The sequence below is a fragment of the Folsomia candida genome, unplaced genomic scaffold (assembly GCF_002217175.1).
Source record: "Folsomia candida strain VU population unplaced genomic scaffold, ASM221717v1 Fcan01_Sc003, whole genome shotgun sequence".
NCBI lineage: Eukaryota > Metazoa > Arthropoda > Collembola > Entomobryomorpha > Isotomidae > Folsomia > Folsomia candida.
The window spans coordinates 10,083,028-10,100,171 of record NW_019091195.1 but is presented as its reverse complement, the minus strand read 5'-3'; the positions used below and the strand labels follow the sequence as shown (position 1 = coordinate 10,100,171).

The following is a 17,144-nucleotide window of genomic DNA, read 5'->3' as shown; positions in this document are numbered from 1 at the left end:
TCACAGCACTCCCATCCAAACCCTGACTGTTTTCAATGGAACTTTGGAAACTAACAATTCTTTGAAAGTTTGAACTAGTTTGAAGGTCCCTTCATTCAACTCCTTTTCTTTTCTTATTGATTTCATCTCAAACACGATTACCAGTGAAGTGAGGCAGAAAGCAATTTGACAAAGACAGATATATGCATTTTGCGTTGCCAATCTGATAAGGCATCATTCTTTTAGAAAATTGAGTTGTAAATAAAATTATTCGGCAAAGTCAAAGAGTAGAGAATCTAAATGCAAATCGAGAATTTTCGTCTTGGTACAACGTTCAAATGCATCTGCTTGGATCGTTTTCATATGCACATGATTCCCTCTTAGATGACGATCACCTATTGCATAAGAATGGTGCCAAGATTGGTATTGATATGCAGTATATACATGTTTTTCATCTTACAATACAATTTAGTATTTCTTCATTCAAGTGACAGAAGTGTATAATATGTGCGACACACATTGTTTCCAGTACTCAATAGTCACACTAGTTATTACACACTACATAATAATTAAGAATGCGTCTATGAAATACTTAAATCAGTTAACATATTCTGTGTTAATATCTTGATTTGTGTATTGCCACATGTATTCTTTGTCATATTCTTATGCAATTTACCTAAAAACAGTTAAACGAGGAAGTCACAAAGGCCCAGCATGTTATTTATTTAGGCATTGTAAAAGCCTATGCTGAAATCGAGTGGAGAGAGTGGGTTGAAAATACTTTTGACGATTCCACATGAAAATCCAATCTGACTCCGAGTGTTCGGCAGAACTGCAGAAGTGTGTGTATTATTACATTTCCGCTGACTGGAGCTGATTTCCTACCATCATATCAGAACTGATATTGGAGAAAGCACATTTATATCATTCCAAATTATATAGTTCAACAGGCTTAAATAGAGAAGAGTGAGTGGAGCAGTGGAAAACCCACATGCTGGCTAATTGCATTATTTAATAGGGCGCACAAAAGTTTGCTCAACATACTAAAAATTGTGAACTTTCTCTCGTGACAAATATTAACTGGATTTTATTAAAAGCTTGTCAAAGTAACTACATTGTGTGGCTCTCAACGTTGTTCAATTTTCTCCCGCACCGAATAATAGAATGAACGTATAATTCGATTTACTTGGTTCAAAGTATTAAGATGACAGGTTTCAATTTGCGCACCAAACCAACAAAATGTTTAGAATGCTGCTTGGCACTATTATGCATCATCACAATGGCAAAGACGAAGAAAGAAGGATGCTTATGCTTGGTGAGTGTGGAGTGCAGTGGTTGGAGAACTTATTAGGAGGGCGACAAAAAGAGAAAGCAAAGTTGCCACACGGGTAACTTTTAGGACAAAGGGCTCGTGCTGCTTTGTCACACATTGCGCCAAATCCTTTCAACTTTTAAAGAGTGTACATTGTTTTGATAAGTGAAAGCAAAGTCGGGTCTAAATGAAGCGGAAGTTCATTGCCTTCTGATTTTTGGAACAGGAAGTCGCTTCTACTGCTCCAACTTGATAGCTCCCGTGCGGGACGAGAACGGAGACATCTGGTAAGTATTATGCAAAATATAAAAGCCAGTAACAAAATATGTATGCAACTAAAAATAACAAACCTCGTAGAAATCTTGGCACTCGTATTGTCATCAATGTTGCATATATGTAAAAATATGCATCTGAATTCGTGCTGTCTTATCGTTGTGCACACGATAAGAAGGACGGGAGAAATGAAATGCTATTTATTTTGCATTGCAGTCTCTACCTGCTAAATTTTGAGAACCTCTCTTCCACGACGCCCGAGGAGGGAGCCAGCCCGACAGAGGTAGCTAACCACCTCCTCAGCCGATGTGAGTCACTTTCTCTCTCCCACTTTCCCCCCACTACTCCAACCCACAAAGTGCTCGAGGAAACCAAGAGCAGTTTGTGGTAACGCGACTACATACGTACTTTCCCCACCATAGTTCCACACTGACAAAGTCGCCTTTGTGCCCTTGTCAACGTTGAATGATGGCCGTGTTATGTATGTGAAAGCAGACATGCAATTACTCCACTTCCAGAGTATCAATTCCGGTTTAACTTAAGCAGGGAAAGTCGTCATCATTTGACGACTATCATCATCATGAATTCGTTCTTCAGACCAAAAATACTCTGAAAAATGATTCTGCTTTGTCCAAGTCTGTCCTATTCAGTTTTTAGCCAGAATCAGAGTACATACATATTTTAATGTGTGTAGGAAGTGACGAATTAGTAGAGCGGTGGGATGAACGTGGACTATTTTTCACTATCCATTTTTTTGCAAAGAACGAGACGGAATATAAAATCTACTGTGTGTAGGTCGATTTAGCCCGGGTCAGAGTTAAGTTTTTTGTTACATGGCCCAACTACTATTACCAACTAGATATTTACTACTCGTAATAGTCAAAAATGTTCCCATAATGCAGCGTATAAAATTTCGACTTTTTCGGTTTAAACCAATTTCAAAAAGCAGTGCGGGTCACCCTACTGAGTCCCCTCAAACAATAATTTGGTCTTTATGAGATGATGTCGTTATATTTTCAGTCTAGTAGGTAAATGCGACTTTTATCCCGAATATTAGCCTTTTATTGCTCATTTTTATTTTACCCATCTTCTAACTTACCTACCATTACCAAGTTCTAAGGCGATAGGATAAGTTTAACGAGCGTTATTGCAAGACAGACGGATAGACGGACTTGAAGGTTCCATAAGCTCTGACTCGGGCTAAAAACCGATGACGTCCTCATTGGGTAATTTCGCGTACTCAATCTTTCATTCACTCAACTGAATTGAATGCATGTAGTAAAGTATGTAGCAATGAATCGATCAGGATTTCACGACTCATTGGTTTCTTCACAATGGAACCAGCCAGAATTGATTAACGACGTTGATGATATAGTTGACAGGGCCAAGCAGACGGTGAGACGGTCCCTGCGACGGAAGCGACCTTCGTCACTCAAGTCGAGGCTGGCAGCCGCTCCTTCCCTTCCTCCCATTCCTGCCTCCGATGCGGTTGAACTTGTCTCAGAAACGCAGGACAGACCGCTCGAGCAACGACGACGACCTTCTTTTAAACATTCCAATTCAGATCTCAGTCTCCGACCCACCACGCTTGACACTACTGGAAATGGCAGACAAAAGCCTCACCTCCAGGGTGGTTTCAGGTGAGCAGAGTTCGGACAATTTATCATGTTCTCTCCTCTACTAATCCCCATGTGGCCCGCATGCCTTGCATAAAGTTTCCACAAAGTCAACTCTATCCGAGTACTTACTTTTACTTCATCATTCCTCATGAATGAAGGAGATGCTCGATGCGGTGTATCTAGCAAATTCTACTCACAATAATTTCCAACAAGACAAATGAGGATGGTGTTAGTCGATCCATATAAATTTAATAGCCATTCATTCCTTCTGTTAATAAATGCTGGAGAAGAGAATGAAATAAAACAGTGCGTTACATTACAAAGGTAACGCCCTATTCAGCTCATTTATGTACCAGCATAACATTTGCGCAAAAAATCAATGCCACAACCAGGTAGCGACTTATCGGGACTGCCTTAGAAATTTAGTCTGACTATCTCTGAAATTATACGTATCGGTTTCCGTGATTATGTCATGTGCTACACAGGCGATTTTCCATAAAACAAGGTTGAATTTCTGGCATGGTATGATTGATGTGATGTAAAGTCTCCAGCTGTGTCTGCATGTGGAAGATGAGTCAACCAGATGCACCATGACTAAACAATAGGAGCATTAATGATCCAGGTCAAAGATCAGAGCTTTCTCCCACTCTGGATGATGAAGTGTGAAAGCACGCGGGTTAGAAGCCAAATACGTAGAAAGTAAATACTCTAGAGCCATATTCTTACGCATACGGGTATGTCGGTCTCGATCTGATTTGGGAAAAGACAGAAATGGAGGAAAAGTAAGAAAGAAGGGTTTGCACGCAGTTGAGATGATGATGGATGTAGCAGGATGGGAGAAAACATCATAAACTCCTTTGTATAGGTCTACTAAAATACTTATTTAAGCTCTGGCAACCTATTGTCGAGGCATTATGACCAGCCAAGTACTACATGCCGTAGCAGTTGGGTGCTTTCACCACACAGTAGTAAATCCTTCTCCATCTATTAGTCCATCGTATGTGCGTCGATTTCGTACATATATCAGGAACATTCAAATATCAGTTCTGCTTACCACCACTATTGTCCCTCCTACTTTACCCAGCGTCTGTACAATCGCGCAGTTGTACATAAATACATGGCCACTCAGCATGACAACTCTACGCGATATTCATCGAACTTGCGCCATAGTTAAACTACAACATTGGCGCAAGTTGCCAATAAACAAAGTATAAACACAAGGGTGTTTATAATTAAAATGCAAGTGTGAACATTTATAATACGGCTCTATATTTCAGAACTTAACAACTATCTATTTAAGTAATATTTGATTTGGTAATTTTTCAGAAGAAGAGACGATAAACGTAATCGTCAAGCCTTCCCTGGTTCCAGTGAACCTTCAACTGGAGGAGCATACCCTGACGTAAGCAAACTACTCAATAATATATTTTTAGAAGCCTGTTGAATTAAATTTATATTTCCATTGTTTTACCAATTAGCAGAGTGGAGGAGGAGCGGGTCGTGGGTGGTCGGCCCCACCAGAGGACCAAGAGTGCACCCCATCCACCGTCGCGTCTCAGTCCCAACTGCGGGCGACATCTTCGCTGGAAGGCATTGGTCCCGTGTCCACCAAATTGGTTCAACCAATGCCGTCAAGGTCCACCACAGTTACGAATCGTAAGCGCCTACTTCGTACCGTCGTAATAAAAAAGAAACGTCGCCACCACAACGTCATCTCCAATCGCTTATACTGTAGTCCCTACTTCGTCGTTTATAAATAGTTTTTCTGTGCTACCGTTAAGTACACGTGCAATTTGTGAAGTAAATAGGAACGTCCAGTGGATAAAGCGTGCTCATGTATTAAAATTGCTTTCTCAATGTATTATAAATAATCGGATGGAACACACAAATTTTTTAAATATTTCAGGTGCCACGAAAATTCAGAGCTTATTTTCAAACCTTATACTGCATTCAATTGGTGTTACGAATCAATGTTTGTAAAATTTGTAAAATATTCATTGTTATCTTTGTTACCATTGTCGTACGCGGTTTATTTTGCATTTTGTTATGAACGTGAGGTATCGGGGCTGTGTAATTACAAGCATGTTACAGTTCTATGTATAATTTATAAAGAAGGCTATCGTGTAGCTATCGTCGTGTAGTTGTTGACCTATCCCGCCTTGTTGCTTACAGTTTAAAAATCAAATTTTTATCCCATTCGCAAGTTTAAGAATATGAAATGTGTTTATTCATCATTGAAATTTCTATGTTTTATATGTTCTTCTATGTTGATGTGATGTGCATTCGCTCGCTCGCTCGCGTAATCAGTGTCGTCTAACTTTATGGAATGGAAATCAAATGGTTTGGTTAGACCGCATACACTTGACGACATTTACCATACCCAAGGTATATCATGCTGCTCCCTCATTTAACATTATCAAATTTCACTAAAAATTTGCCCTTTGGTGTTAATAAACTTGTCACCCTCACTCACAAAAACTCACATTCTTGATTTGAATAACACAATCGCAAATTTTGACAATTATGCTTCCCGATTATAGTTTGCTCAAAGTTCAACTTTTAGCACTGACCACAATAACTTACACTTACCACCATATTCAAAATTAAGAAATAGTTGTAGATTTACTTCCTACATTACTGATGAGTATACTAAAAATGAGTAATAGTTGCGTTTCCAACTAGAAACTATATAGGAACTCGAGAAAGGATGCAATAACATGTAACACTTCTCACTTTTCATCGTGCTTTATGTATTATAAATATTCGGACGCTAGAAGATGTACAAGAGTCCTCTCGGCTCTTTATTACTGCCACTGCGAAGTAAATATCATGTAAATAGTAGATACTATGAAAAATTTGATGTCGAGCTTTCAGCCATTGCATCCACTTTAACTCAAATTATTTTGCATGATTGTTGCTGATGTTTGTGTTAATGCATGAATTAGTGATGCCGAGTAATGGAGACTTCTACTAATAGTCTAAACGTGGTAGATTGACAGAACATATAATTTTATCGTGTCTAACCTATAATGCTATACGCGCTTGTCTTCACTGACTACCTAAATATCATCTCCTGTTATATCTGCTTTTATACGAGTCGTCCAAATTATTCAGATCTGTCCCACAATATTTGTTCCCTTTACATTCGTTAGACAAAATTAGACCCTAATTATTTTTAGTCTGCAGAGACTAATTTTAAATATTAACTTGAAATAGCCTCGGGGACCTTTGAGATTTTACTCCTCCATTAAAGTTAGTTTATCAGCAGCATGGAGATTTTTAAATAAATAAATCCGACTCTAAAAAATACAAGTAGTGAGTATTTCTTCAGACAGAATTATTGCCGGTCTCTCATTGTAGTGCCAAAAATGAAGGATCAATTCGCGACATCACTTGCTTTCTGCAGCTGTAGCCAAATGTGAGATTAATGATTTGAACTCGGGTGTGATCTTCTTAGCAAAACGGGCCTTGTCCAGCAATAAAAAGGGACTTCCCAATGTTTCCAATTCAGACTCGGACTTGGCTCGTCATCGCATTTCGTTGCCAGACAATCGGGATCGTTGTCGAGAAAAGAAATCACCGTCATTGAGCAACCTGACTCATCAGGAAGGCCTCTCCAAGTACAAAGTGAGTCCAATCATGTCTTCAATTTAGAATCTCAACCCACCATTGTTTCATTGAGAGTGCACGTATAGCGTGGACTGACATATGCACGTATAGTGAGGATTTCTTCATGCTGTCATTTGCTAAGAATGGAAAATGGAAAATTGATGGACGTAATTTATTTATTTCGTCATCCATATTTTCAGATGTCAATCCAGGAAAACGGGTCTGGAAAATTATTCCAAGTGAAAGTAGGAGAGAAAGTTGCTCAGGTTAGTAAAACTTTTTCTGTATCTTTCCTTGTGGATTTCCAGTAGAACGACAAATGTATCATACACTTACTTTTACGCATCTCAACCGGTAACTAAAACTGACATTGATAATATTCATCAATAAAAGGTGTATATTTGCCTACAACATTTTGCCATATTTATAAAACTTGGTAAAACTTCTGAACCGAAACAAAAGTAAGTACATGCGTTTAATTCAAGGCACTTGATTTACATTGGAGAAGGTGAACGTGGTTTTGGCCAAAAACTCCATCTATTTTGCAATAATTTTTAATGTTGCAACACTTTTTCAAGTAATCTGGTTACTCCTCAATGAGTAGAATCATTTATTCAGGAGTTATGTAATGGAATGTGGCTTAAAGTGAAGCGAAACCTGCACGTACATACAGACATACTACTTATAGGTCTCAGACGCAATGAATAATTGATAGACGGTGGAAGTTACAAATTGGACATGGTCTGAGAAATATATTAAAGTTTTCCTAGTGTAAGCAAGTGAAGCTGCATACATATACTCGGACGGAATATTAGCTTCATAAAAAGCAATGAAGTGATAGCGTTGTTGCAAGTCACTGTGACTTTCATGACCCTCATTACTGAAGCAAGGTTGCCTGTTTTCTATTCCAGAATTTAAGAAATTCACATATTTGGTGAAAGGTAGCATTTGTGCATGTTCCATTTGAGAAGAATGTTTGAGAAAACCTTGTGAAAGTCTCCACTGCTGAACTTTCACTCGTGTTATGAGATATTTACTTTTTGCCCTCTTTTACTATCCTGCAGTAAGCTAATACAAAACAGATCTTCGTGGAAGGTGAGAGCGAGCTAGTGAAATTTGCGCATATCGGTTGTTTCCACGAATCGGTCACCTTTATTATTTAATCAGAGAGTTAGAAAGTTAGAAAGTTAGATCAGCAAGATATATAAAGATATCACGTCGGAGGAGGTCTATCGCTAACCTCCATTAACTTAGAATTCCTTATTCATCCCTGAAATCGAGAGAAATATGTGCCTAATTGTGCCCTATCCATGTATGTACATGGAAAATAAATAGGTCGCAGGTGTGAGAATCCCACATACAAACTAGTTGTGTTCGGAAGGTGTGATGGATCGCACTTGAATAGAAAAGTTGTGGAGTGTATGGTGTTGGATTGTCAGAGATAAAAACATTAATTACTGGAAATAAGCCGTTGCGGCAAATATTGCAATTTGAGATTGTGATGGTCAATCGTGGGATTTATTACTGTTTACTCTTGCTGATTGGAGTTGCACTATGTGCGAAATCCAGGAAACAACTCAAAGATTAAAGAGATCAATGCTTGATAGTCGTGCATGTTGGTCGTGTTTGGACTTTGAGTTTGCAAAGTTGTTGTGGACAGAAATCCAGAATGACGGCGAGTGCGATACATATGCACTGAATTTGTACTGTTTTCTAGTGTTCATAACCAAAAATAAAGCTAATGGTGAAAAGAACGTGGTGCAAATGTCAATATATTGTCAAATACGTTCCACACTCACATGAGAGACGAGGGGACCTTGTATAACTGCAGCATGACTGCTACGTATGTATGCACGGACATACAAATGTATATGTACGTACATACATCTATTTCCCCTTGCTTGCGAAAAAGAAAGTAGTGTGCGAACTGTTGTGTGTGCGATACTCTCAGTAGATTTGGCTCACCGATTTAAGACATGGATTCGCAAATACATAAATTTCGTACTAAACCAAGTTGCCAATTCCTTGTTGGGTGGAAAATAAAACAAAATGAACACAATTCATAACAACTCGACGCCTCTCTGCGTATACTACTTTTGTTTTTCTGCTTCTACAACTGACCGATTCGCTGAATTCTGTTGGTATTACTCGCTTGACAAGGGTTTGTCCGAGTAAACGTTGCTCTATGCATTTCTTATGAAATTAGTTCACTTCATAGGAGACTGACCTCTCACATGTAATTGCACTGGCTGGTATTGTGGTAGAGGGATCGATTTCTTTATCATTTTGTATTTGGTGGCAACATTATGAAAAATATTGTCGTGGACTAATTTCAAGACGAAAACGACTTATTATCTAACTCTTTGTGTTTGTGTGTGTGTATCAATCTGTCAGTTTTGCATGGTGAATTAGTGTACGTGCCCTCGGACAAAAATTTCGTGTCTTGTTGTGTGCTGTATTTCGGAGCACGAGTATTTCACAAATGAGAAGTAATTGGGGGTAGTGATTGCTGGTCAGTTAGTAAGAAGGGCTAGAACTTATGCCCCGAAGCGGTTGGATCATTTGGGGAGCTCTATAATGGCCTACAATCTTGTTGATCAAGCTAATTCCAAGGAGGAAAGTGTTGCCTTAATCAATGAGACTGCCTCTATCAGCAGCAACTTTCACCCGGCACGGCAGCAACAAAGCCCTCGCCAAATTGCTGTCAATGCTCTAAGCCCGTCCACACCCGCAATAAAATTTCGTAGTAGCTGCTCTTCGCCCCAACCTCCGTCGGCAAAAGTCCGTTTTGTTCCAAGACAAAGAGCCAAATCTCTCCTAGGGCACAGTGGGGTTCACACTAATAACAGATTATCCCTTCAAATTTCTCCGCCAACGCCAGTCCTGTCATGCAGCACCGAGGAAATGCAAGGAAATTGGAGTGATCAGCCAAGGGGGAGATGTGTTATTGCTGCTGGCAATGATCATATTCATGGTGGTGGTAGTGATTTGTCCATCTCATCTCATCAAGACAATCCTCCCCCAAGACCCCCACTGTCCAGTAACCGTCGCGCCCAAGTTATTTATGATGACCATGAAGTTTATGACCCTCTGAAATTCGGACATTTGCCCACGCCACACTTTGCTCATGATAGGAACCGGAGAAAGTCATTCGCAAAGGAAGCTTTGAGTCTGCTGTACGGACTAAATCCGCCACCACGCACACGAAGTTCCACTGATTTTAGCGAGTCTGACACAAAGTTCCCAGTTTCTAAAGTAGCTGAAAAAGAAGTACGAAAGTCCCATCACACAGATCTGAATGTACTGAATGGTCTGAAAACTATAAGCAGTTCACACAGTGAAAATAAACTTGGGTCAGATGTATGCAGCAATATTAGTGGCAACCTGATTATGGATGGAGGAATAACGGGTCAACATTTGGATGAGAAGGTTGGTAAACAAATGCGAGTACAACTTTGTGTGATTCATGTTGCCAATTTCATTTTAGAGTTTAATTAACCTGCACGTGGACACTTTGAACCACGTGTACACACATCAAGTACGGTATATAAATGCAAGACCATTTTTTGGTTATCTTGCAAACAGTTCCGTTTTCTAAATAATACTGGTCAAATAATATAGGTCCCATTGAATTGATGGGTTGCACTTCTTTCAATGAAATATGCATTTGTAAACGGAGGTCAACATGAAATATTCATGAAAACATTCATCTGCAATAACCTACATACCTGTGCATAAATATGCAGTTATCATTTGTTTATATTTCGTATTTAAATTATACACCATTGATAAGGTATACAAGTTATTAGCAAAGCGCTTTTTGGGGAAAAAACTTAATTATGAAGTGACCAAAAGCTGGGACTTCTTTACTCAGCTTATAATAAATTACCCACCACGTACGAATTTGGTAAATGCGATGCTTTTTTCTGAAGCTTGTATATCTTGGCACCGTTCCAGTACTTGAGACGAACAAAGCAAACCGTTAAATAAAAACCGAAGCAGAGCAACATGTAGTATGCTGTTATACGTTCCCGGATTATTTCTCGTTTAATTTGGCGAAATTTTTTAGAGGCTCACAATGACTGGTAAATTGACTGTGGTCACAGTTCGTATTTCTTGACATGAACTTGCAAATGTTTTCTATCTGATCATCTGTATTTAATCTTCAAACAATACCTTTTTGGTATCATAACCATTTATTTGCTATCAAGATAAATTTTAAGTCATTCCATCAATGAGCAGTACAAAAGCAATTCAAGACAGTAATTAACGCAGGTTAGGGGAACAAGTATGTACGTGGAAACCAGGCCAGCGTATACATGCATTGTGTGTAGTCAACAGTTTTTATTATGATGTGTGCCAACTGATTCTATTAATCATACCATGTGTCGTAGTGTTACATGTCATGTGTTACAAGCACTCGTTGGCGTCCATGTTTCTTCCGGGAGCGGAACAGATGGTTTTAAAACGTGAAATTAGCTTTTATGAACTCGACCTGTTTCCTCACTACTACAACGGTTGGCAGTTGGGTATGAAGTAATAATGACTGCTGTCTGTGCTACTTATTAACCCCCGTCGTTCTTGTGCCTTTCAAAGTATACAGCATGCAAATGAATACATATTCGCATATAGCAAATGTTTAGTAAGTACATATGTACAAATATATGATTTTCCAAGAGAAACGTGTCATTTTCACAGATTTTGAGATTTTCAAATTGGACAGACATTGTTCAGTGGCATGGTTATAACTGCACGGTCAAAGTTTTGCAATCAAACAAGGAAAAGGGATACTATCAGCAGCATTTACTCTACCTGCGTGTCTCCCTCGCCCAAATGCGAATATCCGAGCATTTCTCGAATGTGGAAACTAAACGTGATTATAAAACTTTTGCGGACAATTCTGAAACAAACCATTTGCATTGTTCAATAGCAAACTGCATGGTTTTATAACATGTAATAAAGAGCTTTTAGCGTGACTAACATTCTTTTTATGTGATGACTACGTGGCTATGAACTCATGCTTTCCTGTCTCCGTCATGGAAAGTCAAGGCCGTGATGTGATGCCAGTTAAATTTTAGTTGCTTAAAAGATCGATTTGTCCGTCGGCAAGTTGTGCAGTTCATTATTTCTAAAGTTACTTTAGTAAAGTAAGCCATTTATTTTCCGACAGACAGTTGTTGTGACCAACTATTTTCTGATGATAAGATGTTATGGTAGATGCACCAAAACAAAGTTAGCTTAAATCAATCAAGCAGTAAAATTCCCGATCCGCCCATATATTTAGACGGTACCAAAGTGAAAAAACATCATATTATAATACGATGCTATGATATACTAAAGATACGGAGCATCTACATATGCTAGACTTTTATGTCGAAATTATCACGCTGTAAATCAGAAATAAATTTATGCGTTTTGGGACACTGAGCTGGCTCAGGTCGACAAATTGTAAAGTAAAAAAACGCCGCCTTTGTTGCAGGAAGTAATGTTTAGGTTTACACCTGCTGCTGCATGCACCTGAATGAGTGAGTGAGTTAGTGAGTGAGTGAGTTGATTATCACCGGAGGGAGATTGAGCTGCCGGTAATGCAGACTATTTCTCCGAGTTCATTCATCATGATTTGGGTAACTGGGTTAGTTTGGGGGCGTAAGATGATGCTCTGTTCAGAGAAAGCATGAGAAGCAACGGAGGTGGAACGGGACGGTTTCTCGGGCTCCAAGGTGATGACGATTCGGCAGAAAGAATGAATTTCCCATCCAACCAATTCTTCCTCACACCAAGGCCTGTGAAAAAAAGCTTGTGGAGGAGAGAGTAGGTGGGTGAAAGGTTAATCATCTGTACGCAGTGCGGTGTGTGCTCATCGTGTCACACTGCACTGCACCAAAAGCAACGGGACAAGCCATAACAGTTTGTCTTCTCGTCCAATCTTGTACATGGAAACGTTACAATCATGTCTCACTCAAAGGTCCATTGGTTTATATGCTGGCTCTAGAGTGACTCTTCTCTAATCGTTCAGGACGACTACGAGTTGGGGCCAGGAACCACTGCAGCCACCACAAATAAATGTCGGAAAACTTTTGGCCAATTTTGGGTTTCGATTTGTGTGGCTAAAGTCCACCCTTTGGACAACTACATGCTTGTGAGTTGTTGGTCGTATGTACACACTCAAATCACAAGATAAATATTTAATGTTGGTTCTGGTCTGCAATTGTGTTATTTAATTAATTCTGTCTCAACTTATTCTTGGGGCTGTTCTATTACCAGTGTTTGTGACTATGCTGCCTCCTCAACCAATTAGATACATGGATGTAGATAGAATATACTACTCTCCCGTAATTGTTTCTCTTTGGGCAAAGTGTATCGTTTGGCTTTTGGCTTTTCTTAGCAAGTAAATGCACGAGGCGGGGGAGAAGGAGAAATGTCGGAGTGAAAGATGGAAATTGGAAAGCAAACATTACAAGACTGCAGAGTAAGAAATTCTCAAGTTGTACATATGTATCCATATATGTATATTTGTAGTGGGTAAAAAAATGTGCTATGTACGTACATTGGAGACTTAGTTCTTGTATATAGTTGAAATAGTAAATTAATGATGCTTGAGAAATGGCAACAGAATAAAACAAGATAATAGTGCCAAGATTAGCTTCCATGTTTGGCATAATTTTTGCATCACTGAAATAAAGTACAAGCTGAGTGAAATACGGGACAACCGTCTTGTAGCACCATCATGTATTTATGGTGGGTTGTTGAATGAAATAGTTTCATGAAATAGTTTCAAGGTGTAACAAGATTGCAACTTGTTAGTTTCGTTTTACACTAGAAGCGGTAGTACTCCATCGAATGATGTTCGTATGCAGCCTCGTTATCAGCAGTCCATTACATGATACTGAACTAGCGAAAAGTGGTTGCAATTAGTTGCACGGTGTATATCGAGTAGAAATATGATGTATGTATGTGCGTAGGTACGTATTGTGCATTTCACATCTATGGGGCACATAAACATTATGCTTGACTTGTTCCCATACTGATTGGACCAATTGTTGGTGTAACCATTCTGTTACAACCGTATAGTTTCGTACTGTTTGTTCTCTTTTTTGGTCTACGTTGTCGAGTTGTTCTCTCCTCCGGTCCGGTCCGTATTTCTCGGGAGAATCTGGTTGGTTTCATTCCTGTGCCATACTTGAGTCCCGTCTCTCCTACGCCGGAAGAGCGGTGTGGGGAAGCAAGTCGTTGGTTTTTGGGAGTAGACGACTGCGCGCATCTCAGGATCGAATCTCATGAAAAAATACCTGCTGTACTATACATGTGATCAGGAGGACGCAAACTTCTCTGGACCACTTACTTGCCTGGTATGTTGAGCCAGTCTCTGTTGTTGCTGTGCTCCTGCTGAATTTCTCTGACTTTCATCTTTCCGTTCGTGTTTCCTATCTTGATCTTATTCGCACATTCAACAACACGGTAAAAGTGAGGAGAAGGTGTGTTGTGATGGACACACGGAGCTGGAGAAAGGAAACTACCACTACGGGCACCACTACCACTTCCTCTTACAGGTGATTTCTTGAACCGTGAGAGAGGAGACTGGCTTTCGTGTAATCACAACACAACCGAGCAGCGGGTCTGACTTTCTCTTTCCATCGTAACAGAAGGGACCCACGATTTAAATTACTAAAACATACATACGTGCGGAGGATATTATACACATATCTCAAGTGTGTGGGTCACTCCGTATTACTGTTAGTTAGTAGAGCCCAGTTAATGGATTGGTTGTTGCGGATCAGAAAAATTATGGGTGAGAGCAAAACACATGAACAGAAGTGGAACGACAAGAATTGGAGCATCGCAAAAAGTCCTTTGCTAAGCCCACCACAAAAAAAGCCATGAAAACGGACAGTCGTAATCGTTGTAGTGTGGCACATCACAAGTGAGTTTAGGGAGTCTCGTACTTTAATTGGCCCTGGCGGGTCGGGTGCCTTTTGGGATCCTATCCTGCCACACGTTCCAAGTACTCAAGTGCAGTCCCCGGAGAAAAATTATTCGACTCCTTCAGCATAAACAAACCGTGATCAGCCGTTCAAACCATTTGACTATTATTTCTATTTCATAGACTCCTCTAAATATTGGAAATATTATTATTATATACTTTTTGCACTAATTTGCTGTTGCGAATTTGGCCATTTCTGGTTGGTTGTGAGAGGATATTTCTGTCACAAAAGCTCATTCTACATTTAGTTGTCTTAGAAGTAAAGTCTGGTGTAAGCTTATGAGGCTTGTGCCTTTCGCTCGTATTTGTATACTCTCTCACATAAAATCTCATTACGGGCCAGTTATTTTTAGTTTTGTAGGATTTTTTAATAACTTTATGAACACGCGTATAAGTTCACAATTCACAATTCAAACCATTTGCAATAAGAAACAAGTACGTGCTGCTCTCGCTCTCAAACCATTTCATGTGTCAAACAGTCACACTACACACGTGCTATCCAAGAGCCTTTATTCGGCTTCGGGATAAAGGGGTCTACGATTAATAATCAATTACACGACATACCATAACAAGTGCTTTCGAGAAGACGGGTCCAATGCCCCTCAGAAATTCACTTCGCCACATGAGAGAATCATTCGCTGTGTGGAAGGTCAATCCCGATGTCATCATTGAAGCTGAAGAATTGCGACCCCCCAAGTCCATTGCCAGCGAAAAAGTCGAAACTGTAAGTGTCATCTTCGCATTTTCTTTTCACACTAGCCAAGTGGGGTTTAAAATTAAGTGATAAGTCAATCAGGATTTATCGAAATATACGAATTCAGGGTTATATATACAAGTTTCGAGTTTGTTGTTAGAGAATAGTGTACTGAAATTTATTCATAGAACAAATGGAATGTCTTCCTCAATTGATGATATTGGTATTGTGAATTGAACTAAAAGCCTGAGACTGCTGTGCATGGACATGGCTGGCTGGAGGTGAGCAGGAGTAGAGATTGGATTACGTGCCCCTTACTATCAACTATCAGATACTTTCACTTTATTCAGTGGTGCAGGCCGATTCTGCTGAAAGTGAGACGGAGGAAAAGTTGCTATCAAAACTTCTCTTTGTACACATTTTTCCTCAAGTGAGGAAGTTGAGAATGATGCCTGTTCCATTTAATTCAATGTATTTTATTCCGTAATCATTTGTTGCTTATTAAATATGCAACTTTGATCTATTTAAACCATGCAAATGCAAACCTTAAAAGTAGTACATAAGTACGGAAGCAGAATGATTCTATAAAAGTTGGGGCCATAATATGACCATAATGATTCACATAAAATTTTATCACGCTGCTGCACTAATCTTAAGCTATCCAAGATTCCAAAGAAATGTACAATAAATCGTTCACTCGAATGTGCGTGAATGTTGTGCTAAGGAGAAGCACATTGGTTGGTCGATCCTTCATTTGCTATTTTATGGCTACATCTACTTTCTCCGTAGTTGGTTGTTCGCAAAGGATTGTAAAGGAATCCCGAGAGGTTGCGTGCCACAACTGGAATGCAATTCAAATTCGAAAGAAGTTCTTGCTCAAGCCAAGTCTATTTGGTGATATATGAATGTACAGTTCAATTTGTGGATTTTTTAGAGTTTCGTAGTATTCAAATACAATTTGCCACTACTAAAACACACAACGCCAAATTCATGACAATGGTCACATATACTAGAATACCAAAAATTAAGTCATTCTGCAAGTGGTCTTGAGAATTGCCTGCTAATTTGCTTATACTTATTTGCATGCGATAGGATATATTTAGAATAGGAAATAAACATTTTGGAGAAAATACAAGTTTTTTAAATTTCACTTTGCATCTTCAGATACTTAATTCGATTAGTACTACCATATATACATCTTGTCGGCTTCCTTGGTGCCATGAGACTCCTTTGTATATACGTACATACGTACACAAACAAACACGCTCCTAATCTAATAAACCAAACTCCATTGTAGATTTCCTTGTGAAGCTTGGATTAAAATTGAAGTTTAATAGTTTAGAACGTAATTGCACACCGAAGGCATGCCTTGAATTTCAACAGTGCTAATTTGCACTCTGGGAGATGGCAAACAGGAGATAAAAGACGGCCGGAAATTGGAAGTAGAAAATTGGCATCAATGAAAATGGATGGTCTCACATTAGATTGTCTTAAAAATAATTGGTGTGGGTCATGAAACAGCTCATGGAGACCAGGAGGACGGAAGCAAGTGCTGCTGTTGAGACAATTGAGCTCCGTTCGTGTTTATTTTCTTTGGAGCAAGTTCAACTCCAAGCTCAAAAGCACGAAAGTTTGCCGTACGAATAGCTATTACGTAAACCTTTGAGCAAAGCAAAA

The 17,144-nt window shown here is 39.3% G+C and overlaps 1 protein-coding gene across 6 annotated transcripts in view; it reads left to right on the top strand.

The window, feature by feature from the left end:
• LOC110847855 (potassium voltage-gated channel subfamily H member 6) overlaps positions 1-17,144 on the top strand; it is a 50,371-nt gene that overhangs the window by 15,011 nt on the left and 18,216 nt on the right. For 3 of the 6 annotated variants that reach the window (XM_035850464.1, XM_035850461.1, XM_035850465.1), the window contains 8 exons: positions 1,518-1,578; positions 1,781-1,872; positions 2,940-3,204; positions 4,510-4,585; positions 4,662-4,839; positions 5,491-5,568; positions 6,641-6,810; positions 6,993-7,058. In XM_035850464.1, the coding sequence (XP_035706357.1) occupies positions 1,518-1,578; positions 1,781-1,872; positions 2,940-3,204; positions 4,510-4,585; positions 4,662-4,839; positions 5,491-5,568; positions 6,641-6,810; positions 6,993-7,058 (986 nt within the window). Of the gene's footprint in view, positions 1-1,517; positions 1,579-1,780; positions 1,873-2,939; positions 3,205-4,509; positions 4,586-4,661; positions 4,840-5,490; positions 5,569-6,640; positions 6,811-6,992; positions 7,059-8,834; positions 10,222-17,144 lie in introns of those variants that run through there. The other 3 variants (XM_035850462.1, XM_035850463.1, XM_035850466.1) reach the window with 3 other exon arrangements.